Source organism: Rhinopithecus roxellana, chromosome 14 (assembly GCF_007565055.1).
Source record: "Rhinopithecus roxellana isolate Shanxi Qingling chromosome 14, ASM756505v1, whole genome shotgun sequence".
In the NCBI taxonomy this organism is placed as follows: Eukaryota; Metazoa; Chordata; class Mammalia; order Primates; family Cercopithecidae; genus Rhinopithecus; species Rhinopithecus roxellana.
Window position 1 is genome coordinate 44,718,740 of NC_044562.1, and position 15,935 is coordinate 44,734,674.

Here is a 15,935-nt window from a genome sequence, read left to right on the forward strand (position 1 = left end):
TTTTGACCATAGGTTTAAGTTAGGAAAATAATGGCATGCCAAATATAATAAACATAATATATAACCAAACATAATAATTCATAATATGAAGCCTTCTGGTCTTAATGTGCACACTTTCTATTTCTAACCAGAGTGACTGACTTCCATAAATAATAAGCCATCTGTGGTACCCTCCTAGATATTCACTATCGTCAGCCTTTCCTTTTAGGATAAAGGCAAACAAAAAAAGTTTTCTTCAATAAATGATTACAGGCAACAATAAATTTTTCACTTGCTTTATAAGCCCAAGGCTAGAAATTCTGAAACAGTAAGTATGAAATGAAAAGCACGCAAAAAAGGAAAGGGAGGCTGTTTCCTTGGACTCAGAGATAGCCCTGTTCTACAGGACTAACATAAAATAGTACACAAATGATTGCCATGCTCTTCATGAGTAAACTGACCAAAGACGAATTTTGCCATCCATGTGACCAGATGCGATGCAGTCTTCTGTTGGGTGACATGCTACACATGTAAAATTGTTCTTAGCATGCTTCTTATTTCTTGATGATGATAAAGTAAACCTAGGAGAAAAAAACAAATTCCCTTAATTATTAAAGTCTCTTGGTGAGTGGTGATATAGTTAAGTAAAACAGAGCTCCCAGCAATAGCAACCAAAATTGTAGAGCTCTGAATTCAATAAATATAACTGCAGTATTTTTTTTAAAAAGAAAATTTTGATCAAGAATCAAGCACACTGTTTTGTAAACATACATTAATATACAATATAAATTCATGTAACTAATATTCTACCATAATAATTTATCTATGGAAGCCACTGACATTTAAGTAAAGATTTTAGTGATTTTTTTCTGGCCTGGGCAAAGCTTGTTCACATTTCTCACTGAACCTACGTTTTAGCATGAGGCATAATCAAACCTGAGACATTAGAACTGAGACAATGGCTAATGCATCTGAAAGGACAAATAAAAAGGGATCATCAATCTACTTGTTATAATATCTAGCCTATTTCCTATTCTTTGGCTGAATACTTGTCAATCTTCAGGCTCTGAAGAAGTCAGGATCCTTATTATACTAAAAAGAAAGCGATCGGCCAGGCACGGTGGCTCACACCTGTAATCCCAGCACGTTGGGAGGCTAAGGCGGGTGGATCACCTGAGGTCAGGAATTCAAGACGAGCCTGACCAATATGGTGAAACCCGTCTCTACTAAAAATACAAAAATTTGCCTGGTCTGGTGGCAGACGCCTGTAGTCCTAGCTACTCAGGAGGCTGTGACAGGATAATCACTTGAACCCAGGAGGCGGAGGTTGCAGTGAGCCATCATGCCACTGCACCAGCCTGGGCAACAGAGCAAGACTCTGCCTCAAAAAAATAAAAAAATAAAAAAAAAGCAATCTTCGCAAGGTAAAAGGGAAGAGTTAGTTATTACTTTCAAATAGTAACTACTCAATACTTAGCACTAGCTGCTCTAAATATGTCACCTTATTCATCATTACAACTCTGTTAGGTAGATATCTCCATTTTAAATATGTTTTAAATTGAGGTGCATTGGGGATCAAATAGACTAAGTCTGATCCAATTAAAATTTACATATCCCAAAGCCTATATTCAGTCCTACATTCATAAAATGGCAATGAGAATCATGTGGTGAAACGCTGTCAAACTACATCCAACTCTGACTCCAAGAATGCAGGCTAGAATTTAGGTGTATAGGGCTTTTGGCTGGAAAAAGCTTCCTAGGTTTTCGTGACAGTATGGTTAAAAACGATACCTCCATACTTCATAGTCTTACACTTTCTTGTAATATAAAAGTAGGAATAGCTCTGGATTACAGGTACAAGGAAGAAATTATAATGAACCCTTGAGGAAATAAAATAAAGCTAATAAAAAATAATTCTTACCTTGATGTTGTTTTCTTTTTGAAAAAATAAACAGACAAGTAAAATTCCCGTACTGCAGCAACATATACTCCCTGGTATTTCAAAAAGAAGATAAACATTCATAAAAATAGTCAATGCTCCTTTTTTTTTTTTTTTTTTGAGACAAAGTCTCGCTCTTGTCCGCCAGGCTGGAGTGCAATGGCGTGATCTCGGCTCACTGCAACCTCCGCCTCCCGAGTTCAAGTGATTCTCCTGCCTCAGCCTCCCGAGTAGCTGGGATTACAGGTGCCTACCGCCACGCATGGCTAATTTTTGTATTTTTAGTAGAGACTGGGTTTCACCATGTTGGCCAGGCTGGTCTCGAACTCCTGACCTCAGGTGATCCACTTGCCTCGGCCTCCCAAAGTGCTGGGATTACAGGCATGAGTCACCACGTCAGCCCAACACTCTTTAAAATGAAACATTCCCCCACGAAAGTTAACTGTAACTTTGTTCAGCTCATAAGGGTATATTAATATGATATCTTCCACTTTGGTTGTAGAAAGAATAATCATACTATTAAAACAATGATAGAAAATTAAAAGATGAACTTAGGTCCTAAATCCTAAAACTAGACTCTCAAGCTTAAAGTACAATGATTAGAATTTTTTTCCATTAGGAATAATTTACATACACTAAAATGCAATGTTCGACATACATGTACATCTATATAACCACTGCCACAATCAGGATCTAGAACATTTCCTTCCTCAGAAATGCACCCCTCCCTCTTTACAGTCATTCCTCAATGTCCCCACCCCACCTATCTGTTTCTATCGCCACAGCTTATTTCTCTGCTTGTTGTAGAATTTCACGTTCATGGAATGGTAAAATATACACTCTTTTGTGCTTGTCCTCTGTGGCTCAACATCATCCATCATCTTTTTGAATTTCACCCACATTCTCATGTGTGTTATTAGCTCCTTTTTACTGCTAAGCGGCATTCCACTGCATACATATCACATTTGTTTATTCTCTTGCTGAAGAACATTTGGGTTAATTTATATTTTGGAGCTACTATGAATAATCACTCTTGTACACATCATTTTGTGGTTATGTTTTCATTTCTTTGATTTAACTTTGCTCTATATCCTGTCAATATTAGCTATTCTAGTGGACCTAAAGTGGTACGTTGCTATGTTTTTAATTTGTATTTATTTGATGACTAACAATGCTGAAGAATGCTGACATTAATGATGTTAAAAAAGTTTACTCTGAGAAATTAACTCTTTTCAGACTAATGCCAGAATAATGCTACAAAACTTAAGACTAAAGAAACATGCCCCTATAGTGATGTCCGGAGGCTTTTCATAGCATTTGATTTTAAAACAGTAAAGTAACTGTTAACAGGGAATGGTTGAAGAAATCACAGTAAAAACACCAGTTATTATTTATGAAAAACATGTTAGTATACACACATGCTGCGATGTTAAGTGAAAAAAAAGATAAAAAGACCTCTGATCTTAATTCTTTTTGGGAAAAGTTATTTTATGAATGTTAAGAAAAAAGCCTAGAAAGAGATTCTTCAATGATCACTGATGAGACTATAGGTTTTATTTCCTCATTATATTTTTCTGTAGTTTCCAAATTTTCTATAATGGGCATATTAATTATGAACAGGGAGGCCATAATTTCTAAAGACGCATAGTCTAAGAGAGTTTACAAAGGCAATAGGACAGAATACACAAAAATAAGGATAGTCCTAAAAAAATGTATACCATAAATACATGCTAAAGCAATGAAGAGGCTTCTTAGTGACTAATAAAAATATAGTAATTCAAGGGAATATAAAATCACTGTAACATAAAATGCTCAGAAGAGAGATTGCAGGAAAGAAATTTTAGGTACAAAACAGAAAACCAACAAAACAAAATTTACCTCGTTTCCAAAGGCAATGCACTTGGGTGACTGGTTTATGTAATCCAAAACAAAGGACAGCTCCTTGGCTTCTACTTCCTGGCTTGATGATTTTGGCAGTTTCACTGAAACCAGCTGAAATATATCTAGCCAAAGGAAGCTATATTAATATAAAGCTTCTCTAGAGACAGCAAACATGTGCATTTATTCATATGATTTTTTTTTTTTTTTGAGACGAAGTCTTGCTCTGTCACCCAGCCTGGAGTGCAGTGGCGTGATCTTGGCTCACTGCAACCTCTGCCTCCCAGGTTCAAGCAATTCTGTTGGCTCAGTCTCCCGAGTAGCTGGGACTACAGGCCTGCGCCACCACGCCTGGCTAATTTTTGTATTTTTAGTAGAGATGCGGTTTTACCATGTTGGCCAGGCTGGTCTCGAACTCCTGACCTCAAGTGATCCACCTGTCTTGCCTCCCAAATTGCTGCGATTATAAGCGTGAGCCACTGTGCCTGGCCCTATGAAACTGCTAATCAGTGCTCTAGAATGTATTTGATGCCAAGATAATAATTCTAGGCTAATCTTGAACAAAATATACCTTAAAGTTGGGCTCTTTGAATGAACAAGTTTTAAATGGAAGTCTAATTCCATAACTCATGTACATAAATGCCCCAAATACATAGAAATAGAAATCAACTTGTGTCTACTGGTGCATTGTACATTCCAAAGTATTAAGCTGAGTGTTAAAATGGAAAAAGAATATGAATGTTGGTGAACTGAGTAACCAAATGCAACAAACCATCTGAGAGTTTTCAGAAACGCTATCATGGGCCTGCCAGTAATATTCATAGGGTAAAATCTCCTTTCTTATAACACCGACAAATTCTTCTCTTTATATGCCTTTAAAAAGTATCTCCTTAAGGGTATTCTTTTTACTCACAGTAAAAGCAAAAGTCCTTCCAATAGCCTATGATGCTAAATATAATCTATTCTTAACTGGCTCACTCCCGCCCGCCCCACTTCTCCAATATAGCTGCACAGCTCTTCTTTCTCTTATGTAATATTTATTCCTCCTATGTTGCCGATTTCCGCCCCCTGCTTTATTTTTCTCTAGACCACCTTTCATCTTACTGTATCAGATTAACTGATCCAGTCAGTTTACTACTGGGACTTAGAAGTGTTTTGTTTTGTGCAACCATAACAGTATTCAGCACACAGTGGGTGCTCGATTAGGTGGTGAATGACTATATGACACATAGTCAAGAAATAATACCATCAAAAATAACATGTAAATAAGAGCCTAATTTGTTTTTAAACCAGATAAGTAACTGCAACATGATTTATTCAATTTTCTATCAGAGACTCTGCTTTTGGGCTGTGGAACATAGATAACACAAAAAGGGTACACATATATGTATATGTTTTTGTATTTGAGTATGAGAGGCCCATGGTACAGTAAGTAAGCCAGCTAGCACAGGGGATCTTTTCAAGACTGACTCACATTTTTATGTAGCAGCTATCCAGATTTTCATATGCTGGCTGCCCATTATATGCCAAGTACTGAAGACTAGTAATAGGTCTCATTATGAGAAGAATTTAGATTACAACACAGGATCTTTACTTTAGATCAGTAGTTTTCCACCCTGTCTTGCATATTAGACACAACTGAGAACTTTTTCAGTAAACTAGGCCCCAGCACACAGAAACTTACTAAGTTCTTCATGTGATTCTTATGTGCAGTCAGTGTTTCGCATCATGGCTAAAAAGTTTTGCTACAGCTATTGGCAACTACTTTTCCAACTGAGGAATTATGGAGTGAGTATAGGAAGTTGCTACCAAATATGAGTGATGAGCAGAATCACCTGGGACGATATGAAGAATGCAGATTTCTAAAGTACATCCCAAACCTAGTGATCAGGAAGATTAGGAATCTGAATTTTTCGTAAACATGTGAACTGTTATCAGGAATCCATGTATTCAACATATGAAATCGAACTTAAATATCAAAAAGAGTGCTATGTTTGAAGTAGTCATCTGGCAAGATGACTGAATTATTATTAAGAATGTTGCCATCTCCAGAACATTTTTTGAAATGTCCTTTGGAGGTGGTTTAGTGATCCTCCCACCTCAGCCTCCTGAGTAGATAGGACTATAGCCACCGTATCTAACTTACTTTTCTTTCTTTTTTAGACAGGGTCTACTTTTCTCTCTTTTTAGAGACAGGGTCATGGTACATGTTGCCTAGGCTGGTCTCAAACTCTTGACCTCAAGCAATCCTCCTTCCCTGGCCTCCCAAAAAAGTGCTGGGATTACAGTTGTCAGCCATCATGCCCAGCCCCACTATCATCTTAAAGCTGCTTCGTATTCTTCATTCTGAACACAACTGTATTTTATGGAGGACACCACAGGATACAGTAGCATTCTTGAATCTGGGGATCAGAAAATTTCTTTAGATGTAACCTCATGTCAGTGTTCTGTTTTATCGAATTCTATAATAAAGGACAATTATTTGTAATCACTGACAATATTCTAGGAATTCCTAAAATGCTGATGCACGGCAGTTTCAATGGACTAACGTTCCAAAGACAGTGAAAATGTAATTAATAATAACTGAGTCACATTATTGGTTCTTAATATCAACCAGTTTTTTTTTTTTTTGAGACAGAGTCTCACTCTGTCACCTAGGCTGGAGTGCAGTGGCGCTATCTCGACTCACTGCAAGATCCACCTCCCAAGTTCACGCCATTCTCCTACCTCAGCCTCCTGAATAGCTGGGACTGCAGGTGCCCAACATCATGCCTGGCTTTTTGTATTTTGTTTAGTAGAGATGGGGTTTCACTGTGTTAGCCAGGATGGTCCAGATCTCCTGACCTTGTGATCTGCCCACCTCAGCCTCCCAAAGTGCTGGGATAACAGGTGTGAGCCACCTCGTCTGGCCAATATCAACCAATTTTCTATGTCATTTCCACCCTGACTCAAAAGAGTAAGAAGTGTTCAATGATGGATAAAATGATAGTGATGCTTAAGAATAACAGATTTAAGTTCAGTAGAAAGACAAATTCTATCCATCTTTGTAAAGCAGACTTAAAATTTGAGGTCTGCAGTCTGCTATTGCAACTACATATAAAATAATCCTTCCCTCACTGCATATTTCAGAACTTACACAAAGTCTCTCCAAATGAACACAATAATGACAAAAGCAATTTAAATGCCCATTCTAAAAACTGTTAGCTTCAGATTAAAACCAAAACATTAAATTTTGAGAAACTGTAAAATGTACAGAGCCACTCAATGCCATACATAGTAAGTTAATTACACCATACCTGGTTTTTCTTTATTTACTATAGCAAAGACAGAATCCTCAGCTTGGGCAACAGTAAAGAGGGCATGAAGTTTACATCCAACTATGAAAGTCTGAAAGATAAAGAGCACCATAGTGTTTACTGTCTGTTCCCTCCAGTAGAACATAAAATCCATTAAGGCAGAGATTTTTATCTATTTTGCTCATTGCTGTATTCCCAACATAAGGAGAGTACCTGGCCTATAGAAGACAACTGATACATATTTGTTAAATACCCTTTCAAGTTTCCTACATATAGATCTGATTCTTTTTAATGGTTTTATAGTATTGTATTGAACGTATCATAATTTTAACTGATGTCAAGGTCATATTTAACTTTTTTCCTACCATAAACAATGCTATAAGGCCTTTGTGTACAGGCCATTATTTCAACAAGAAAGTCTTAGAAGTGAGACTGCTGTAGCAAAACGTTTTTATTGATTTTCAGTTTTAACTCTCATTGTGTACAAAAGTGCCTGTTTCTCTATACTTTACCTATCACTAGATTTTTTTCAATCTACAATTTGATTAAATTTATGAGGGGAAATATTATGTCATTTGTTTAGATTTCTTTATTAATGAGTTTAAGCAGCTCTTCATATTTATTGGCTAATTGTATTTCTTTTCTGTGAATTTACATATTCCTACTTTATGCCAATTTCTTCTACCAGGCTTTTAGTTTTTCCTTATTGGTTTTTGGGAATATTTTTGTATATGTGGAATAATATCTTTTGTAAATATCTTCTCCCACCTTTAACTTGTCTTTTACAAGTGGAAAATTTTTATATAGTCAAATTAATTTTTTGATGCTATTTTGTAACTTGTTTAGGAAGTCTATTTAAATATTTGGCCTTATAGAAAGAAACAGTACATCTACCATTAAATTACATTGCCTTTTTTTTTTCGCATAAGGAAAAGTAAAGATCAATCCACATACCTTTATTAAGATGCCATCTATATAGTCCCACAGTTTAATTGTGCCATCAAGGGAACAAGAATATAGCTAAAAGGGTAAAACAATACAAAATTGATTAAAAAAAAGAAAAAAAGAAATTCATCAAGATATCAAATGAATAATTAAATGCTGATGGGGCATTTTCTATTCATTAATTCACAGTTAATCTTAAAGAGGTAGAGTCATTTATTTACATTGCTTCTGCAAAACAATCTTTTCACAGCTTTCTGCAAGAAGCAGATCCATCCTTTTCAAGTTTTAACTAAAAGAGAGAGGAAAAAAGTTGACCTTCTATCTTGAAGACGGAGATGGTAAGGTTTTGAATGAGATATGAAAAGTACCTATGTGCAGTGGCTCCCATCTGTAATCTCAGCACTTTGGGAGGCTCAGGCAGGCGCATCACTTGAGGCCAAGAGTTCGAGATCAGCCTGGCCAACATGGTGAAACCCCATCTCTAGGGAAAATACACAAATCAGCCAGGAGTGGTGGCACATCCTGTAATCCTAGCTACTCGGGAGGCTGAGGTTGCAGTGAGCCGAGATCTCATTGCTGTACTCCAGCCTGGGAGACTGAGACTCTCCAAAAAAAAAAAAAAAAAAAAAAAAAAAACACACACACACACACACACACACAAGAGCTTGTTGCTCTTCCTCCCAGAACTCAGTTTACTCAGTTTTATCAGCCAAACTCCTTTCACCTTATATGAGTATTAAGAGAGTGCTTCTCAAGTGACTGAAGAATATTCTGCTTAAAAAAAATTTCTTCCAATCCATCAAGGACCAATACTTTCATAAAATACAATAGAAATTATAATACACTTGGATGCTATGGCAATGTCAAAGTGTTTTGTGACACTCACTTTCTGTACTCTTATACAGAATGGTAACTAATGGTTTAGGACACTGGTCTGTGGACCATACTTTGGTAGTACCGGAAGACCTTACTAACACACAGGTTTATTTTTGTCCTAGTGTACTTAGTTTTAATAATACTAAGTTTCCGCTAGATGTTTTTTGTCATTGTTGTTATAGGAAAATACTTTGCTTATAATGTTGACAAAGAATTTTAATATTTTTAAAGAAAGTGGCAATTTTAGGATTTCTGCAAATAAAGACACTGGACTCAGAGAAGAGAAATGTAAAAATGTTGGAGTAAAACCATGTTATCTATCCAAGTCAAAAAATTATAGTAACTAGGAAATTTATATCACAATTACTGCATATGAGAATCATAAATATGGACTAGTAGAATGTAACAAGTCAAACATATAATTACTGTCAAAACAATGGTTAATACACAAATACTGTGACTCCTAAGTCCAGAACTGGTGCCCCTGCACCTCAACCAAATCTACTGATAAAACTGCCCTTCTCTAATTTTATTCACCTGAAACAAAGATTTTATGCAATGTGTGTACATTTTTTTTTGCTATAAAACTTAGTATATGGACTTCACAAATTTCAATTTTAACAAAATAATAGTTTTGTTATTGAAAACATTCAAATACCACACATAGCGATAAACTTTTGTCAAACCCTCAGATGATGGCAAGGATAAAATATGTACTTGGATCCCACAGAAAAGTTACCTAACTTTGATTTTTAGGAGTAGCTCATTTAATTTTGGAAAGAAAAGATCGGTGCTACTTTATTTCCTTTGGAATAAGAGTGTATGGCAATGCAAATCCATCCTTGATCAGTAACTTCCAAGTTGGCTATGACTAATCCAGGAAAATGGAATTGGATTAAAAATGAGAACAAGAACAAAATATTGTTGAGATAAAATTTTAGTAGATTTGCTGAAACTTAAGAACAGAATTAAAATGACCATTTCATTATTCTTAAATACTGAGAAAGAAGGGCTGCTGTGTGGGGGAAGTAGGAAAATCTGCACTAAATTAAATTCCCAAATTTGTCTTGAAACTAACTAATTGACCCACTCACCAAACAAATTTTCTTATCTAGATACCGGTATTAAGACTAGGCAATATCTAGAGTAAGCCAGAGCCTCACTTCTAAAGGAACAGATCTACCAACCTCCTGGCCAACATTTTTCAAAATGTTTTCCAGAAACCAAACGGTTCACAAGTCATGTAAGTTTGAGAAACACCAAATACTACATACCCCTTCTGGATATTCGCAATGCATGTAAGGGAACCTAAGAAGACCTACAACCAACAAATACATTTAACTGTGCCAAGCCCTTAATTTCAGAAACTCATACAGCCAAGAATATCTTTCTCAAGTAACACCTATTAGCATTCTGTGGAACAAATGGTTCACAGAATACACTATAGGCAATGTAGTTTAGTAAGTGAAAAATACCCTACAACTGGAAATAAATATTTTACTTATAACCTGGAAAGCTTCCAGCCAAATTCAACTCAAATTTTTCTGTAAAAAACAAAGCCAATCTTAAAGTATTCAGCTATAACTGTATGACACCTGTAGATGGTTGTTGGGGTTAAGTTGGATTCCAGTCACCAGATTTCTGTGTCCATGCAGTATGTGTACACACTCTTCTGTAACTGTGCTGTAAACTTTAACAAAGTCTCCAGAGACACAGAAGATATACCTGGAAAAAAAGAAAGAAAAGTAAGTTTTACATACTGTATTAGTCTGTTTTCACACTGCTGAAAAACACATTTTTCATCATTGTTTCAGTGGTCTTGAACTCCCAGCCTCAAGTGATGCGGCCTCCCAAAATGCTGAGATTACAGGTGGGAGCCATTGTACCTGGTGCTTTTCATATTTCATTCAAAACCTTACCATCTCCCTCTTCAAATTTATAAAGGAAAGAGATTTAATGGACTCACAGTTCCACATGGCTGGGGAGGCTTCACAATCATGGTGGAAGCAAAAAGCATGTCTTACATGGTGGCAGGCAAAAACAGAACTTGTGCAGGGGAGCTCCCCTTTACAAATCCATCAGCTCTCGTGAGACTGATTCACTACCACAAGAACAGTACAGGGGAAACTGCCTCCATGATTCAGTTATCTCCAACTGGGTCCCTCCCACAACACGTGGAGATTACGGGAACTACAATTCAAAACGAGATTTGGGTGGGGACACAGCCAAACCATATCACATACTCAATAGGTAGTAGGATCTTTTTACTGTCCATGATAAAAATGCAACAGAGGTTTCTTTTGGTATAGTTTAAGAATTGTGGCCAGGCACGGTGGCTCAAGCCTGTAATCCCAGCACTTTGGGAGGCTGAGACGGGCGGATCACGAGGTCAGGAGATCGAGACCATCCTGGCTAACACAGTGAAACCCCGTCTCTACTAAAATTACAAAAAACTAGTCGGGCGAGGTGGCGGGCGCCTGTAGTCCCAGCTACTTGGGAGGCTGAGGCAGGAGAATGGCATAAACCCGGGAGGCGGAGCTTGCAGTGAGCTGAGATCCGGCCACTGCACTCCAGTCTGGGAGACAGAGCAAGACTCCGTCTCAAAAAAAAAAAAAAAAAAAAAATTGTATACTCAAATTTGTGTGCCTTTTGTCTATGGGGACATCTATGACCAATCAGTTCATTAACGCAGAAGAGATTAATGATGCCAATGTCATCTCTCTTGCCTGTTTGTAGACAGAGGCTATAAATGGAATTATCCTGCAAAAACAGCCAACTTAACCAAGTTGCCTGCTCATTCAATGGATGCAGACAGTGTGCTAGTCACTATCAACTATTACTCTTCAATAGTACTGCCAACAGCAGTGTTTTTCCATGTCCCCAACCTCTCCATGGTTCACTGGCAACACCAGCCTGCAAATGCTAAGTCAAAGGTTCTGCTCCAGTTGGTGAGGTCTGGGCCTTTTGTACAGAAAAATACAAAGACTTTATTCCATTTTTTTTTTCTTGTTGCTGAAATGCTGGCTTTGCTTTGTCTTTCTGGATTTGTGGATTTCTTCCATGTAGTAGCAGCTACTAAATTACTAAAAAGTGGTTAAGTTGGGGCACTATTTGACTTTCATGATATCATCACAGAACAAGGCTCAGAAATATAAATCTTCTTGTATCTTCCAAGTAAAAAATATTTGCTCCGTGCCTATTATATCTATAGCAGTACTCTTACTTATGGTTTCACTTTCCCTGGTTTTAATTACCTACAGTCAAGATCAATCTGAAAATATTAAATAGAAAATTCCAGAAACAATTCATAAGTTTAAAATTTTATGCCATTCTCAGCAGCGATGAATTCCCCTTGTCTCACTTGAGACATGAATCATTCCTTTTTCCAGCATTCTCTGCTGTAGACACACCTGCCCGTTAGTCATGTAGAAACTGTGTAGGTTATCCTATCCACTATTGCTGTACTGTAGCACTTACGTTCAAGTAACCCTTATTTTACTTAATAATGGCCCCAAAGTGTAAGAGTAATGATGCTGACATATTGTTATAATTGTTCTATTTTATTAATTATTGATGTTAATCTCTGTGCCTAATTTATAACTTAAAATTTATCGTAAGTATGTATGTATAGGAAAACATATAGTAAATATAGCATTCGGTAGTACCTGTGGTTCTAGGCATCCACTAAGGGTCCTGGAACATATCCTCTGTGGACAAGGGAGGGCTACTGTATTACAACACACTAAGAGTAAATCTGTTGCAAACTGGGACCACTACTATACTATTTTATCAGTTCAAGATACTTGATTTTCACATGTTCATCTCTTGGAAATTAGGATGCATCTTATAATCAATGGAACCTTGTAAGTGCTGTCAGCCAGGAGGCATGGTTGTATGAAATGGTATAAGATCAAGAATGTATGAGCAACAAAGCATTTACATAACCTCCCCTTTGGCTGCAGCCTCTTCTCCATTCCCATGAGTACGTCAGTTCAGAGGCTTAACATCTCCATCCTGGATCACCCTTCAGGGTTTCCTACAGTCTCCAGGTACAGTCCTTCAATGCAGCTTTGACAGTCACACCAGACTAATTTTGCAAATTTGACCATATCCCTTCCTCAGATAAAGTTAAAATCCTTTAATGTTTTCCCTCTGACTTTAGGAAATGGTCCAATTTCTTAAGGCTTTGGTAGTCTGATCCCAGTCTAACCTGAACTACTTTTTCACTTAACACTGTCTCTATTAAAATAGTTCATAACTCCAACAATTTCCCCCATCCTCCAGACACACCCTATCAATATGAAAGAAGTCCTTTAGATATGGTTTCCTTGAGACAGTGGTGGGTAGCGGGCTACTACTGGCCAAGAAAACTTTCCCTAATTGCTTCTGATAAGCTTCCTCAGAAAAAAGGAATGTCTTCTCTTCTGGTTTCTCAGCAAAGAACAATGGTTTCAATTACTTAAGTGCAACCCTTCAAAGTCAACTTTCTCTCTATGATTTTGCACTCTCTGATATCTACATAGAACACGTTTTCTAACTATTTTTTTATTTCCTAAGAGTAAGCTTTTTATTTTTCAACTTTTAATTTTGAAATCATTTTAGATTTACAGAAGAATTACAGAGTTCCTGTATACACTTCACCTAGCTTCCACAAATGTTAGCACTTTACATAAGCACAGTACATTAGTCAAAACTAAGATATTAACATTGGTACATGACTATTAACTACATAATTTATTTGGAGTTCTTCACTTTTTCCATTAATGTCTTTTTTATGTTCCTAGAATCCAATCCAGCATACCACATTAGTTGTCATATCTTCTTAGAACCTTCTAATCAGTGACAGTTTTTCAGTCTTTCCCATTTCTCAGAACTCTTGACTACTGCTTTAAGATTCACCTCAGAATTTTCTCCCAGAAGCCCTTCCTCATCTTCTCATTCTAGATCAGCACCAGTCCTAATGTGCTTCTACACAACGGTGGGCTTAGCTCCATGACTGAATTTACCACAAGGCATTAAGACTGTGTACTATGTTTCTCCTCTACCAGATTGTGAGTTCTTTGAGGTGAGACACTGTGTTTTCACTTATTAGAAACAATAATAAGTCAAACACAAATGGATTTGAATGCCAGCTTTATTATGTATTAGCTGAATGATGTTGGAGAATTTACTTAACTTCTTTAAACTTCACATCTCCACTTACAGTTATCCATCGTAAAACACAAATAACACTTTCTCATAGAGTTTAAGTGAAACAATGCATGCAAATGCAAGCTTGGCATACACAGTAAGCACTCACTAAATAGGAATAATACCTTAACCTTGTAGACTGGAAGGTGTGTAATGCACCCACCACAACACCTGTCACATAGGATTCATTTTGTTGAGAAAGTGAAGAAGTAAGAAATTAGGAATGTTTCAAGTCAGAATCAGGATTTAAACTGGACTCTGAAGAATGTATGATTTAAGGGGTGGGAAGAAAAAATAGCAACATAAGCAAAAGCAAGGAAATAGTATGATTATATACACGACACAGATAATGTACTTATCTGACAAGCAAAGTGTCTATAATGGGTAGTATCAGGAAACACTTGGGTAAGAAGAGTTGAGCTATATTAGAGAAGGGAGTGAAAGCCACATAGAGGAGCTATAGCTGAGGCAACAAAAAACTGTTACAAAGTTCTGAGCAAGACTAGGAATAAGAGTTAGAGTAAAAATGTTGTAACAGTAACAACTTAGAAAAATTGTTACAGCACCAATACTCAGAATGATCTGTAAGGGAAAAATACTGAGTTTGGGACATTAGCTTGTGGGTAGTTTAGGAAAGTGAAAGGCAAGGATGACTCATTGTTTCAGTTTTCTCTACCCTAACAACCCCAGTGCAATAATTCATAGCACCATATAATTGTGGGATGCCGCAGAATGGGATGCAAACAGAACTGGACTGTGAGTCAGTAATATGTAATACAGAACACCAGGAACTTACATGTATACCCACATGTACAACCCACTCAAGCACCCAGAACAGAGGTTTTGTTTTAGTTTCAAGAGGAAGTTGCCAAAATTCCACAAGTCTGTCGTTTTATGATTTTGGCTTTCTTGATAAGCACCTTAAGGTAAAATGCAAAATTATTCCTCTTTGTATAAGGCAGTTAACCCATTGTGGTACCTTGTAGATAATATTCAAATCTTTGCTGAGTTCATTATAATCCTGTTCATTTGTTCGAGAAATGGTTTTAATTATCAGCTTATATATAAATGACAAAAAAAAAAAAAAAGAAAAAAAAAGAAAAAAAAGAACAACCTCTAAATCTTGACCAAGTTCCCCAAACTTCAGTCCTGAATTTCTACCTACTACTAGCTATATCCATCTGGTTGTTTTACAGGTACCTTAGAGTTAATAACCGTGAACTGAACTCCATCTTCCCATTAACACTGACTGTGAAATCACTCTAAAACCCTGTCTCTTTTTTCCATGTTCAATATTACCTTAGTTTGGGCAAGAGTGATTTCTTGCTTGGATGTCAGCACTGGCTAATCCCTGGTCTCTATTCTTCCAGAGTCTGTTCTTGCCATCTCTTATACCCTACTGCAATTACACTGACTTTACACAGAAGGCTCAATCCCCCCAGTTTTCAAGGCCCCCAGATTTCAAGCTTGTTTGCCTGGCATTCCACCCCCTAGTATCACTGGCGAGGCAAACTCTTGCCATTGCTGCAAGATCCACTACTGAAGGGAAAACTGACTATGTAACTCCCCCCTCTATGCCATCACTGTACCTTGAGTACACCAGCCTACCCAGCTCTCATTTCTCCACTCACCAACATGTATCATAGTTTTACAGTTTTCAGGTTAATGTTATTGAAGAAACACAATCAAATTACAACTGATTACTGCTGTCCCCTTAAAGAATTAAAAAACCATTCTCTTTGGTCCAAACAACAAACAACCAACAACTAGCTGCACGTGTCCTTTCCAACCTCATTTCCCACTACCTCCCTTAATATATATCATCCTCACTA

General features: G+C 37.0%; 1 protein-coding gene across 1 annotated transcript in view; it reads right to left on the reverse strand.

The window, feature by feature from the left end:
• The window catches only part of WDR75 (WD repeat domain 75), a 36,458-nt gene that overhangs the window by 18,579 nt on the left and 1,944 nt on the right, over nucleotides 1-15,935 (reverse strand). Inside the window, exons 2-7 of the mRNA XM_010370284.2 lie at nucleotides 10,509-10,638; nucleotides 8,047-8,112; nucleotides 7,093-7,183; nucleotides 3,797-3,921; nucleotides 1,901-1,971; nucleotides 441-560 (exon numbers count right to left, since the gene is read on the reverse strand). Of these exons, the coding sequence (XP_010368586.1) occupies nucleotides 441-560; nucleotides 1,901-1,971; nucleotides 3,797-3,921; nucleotides 7,093-7,183; nucleotides 8,047-8,112; nucleotides 10,509-10,638 (603 nt within the window). The remainder of the gene's footprint in view (nucleotides 1-440; nucleotides 561-1,900; nucleotides 1,972-3,796; nucleotides 3,922-7,092; nucleotides 7,184-8,046; nucleotides 8,113-10,508; nucleotides 10,639-15,935) is intronic.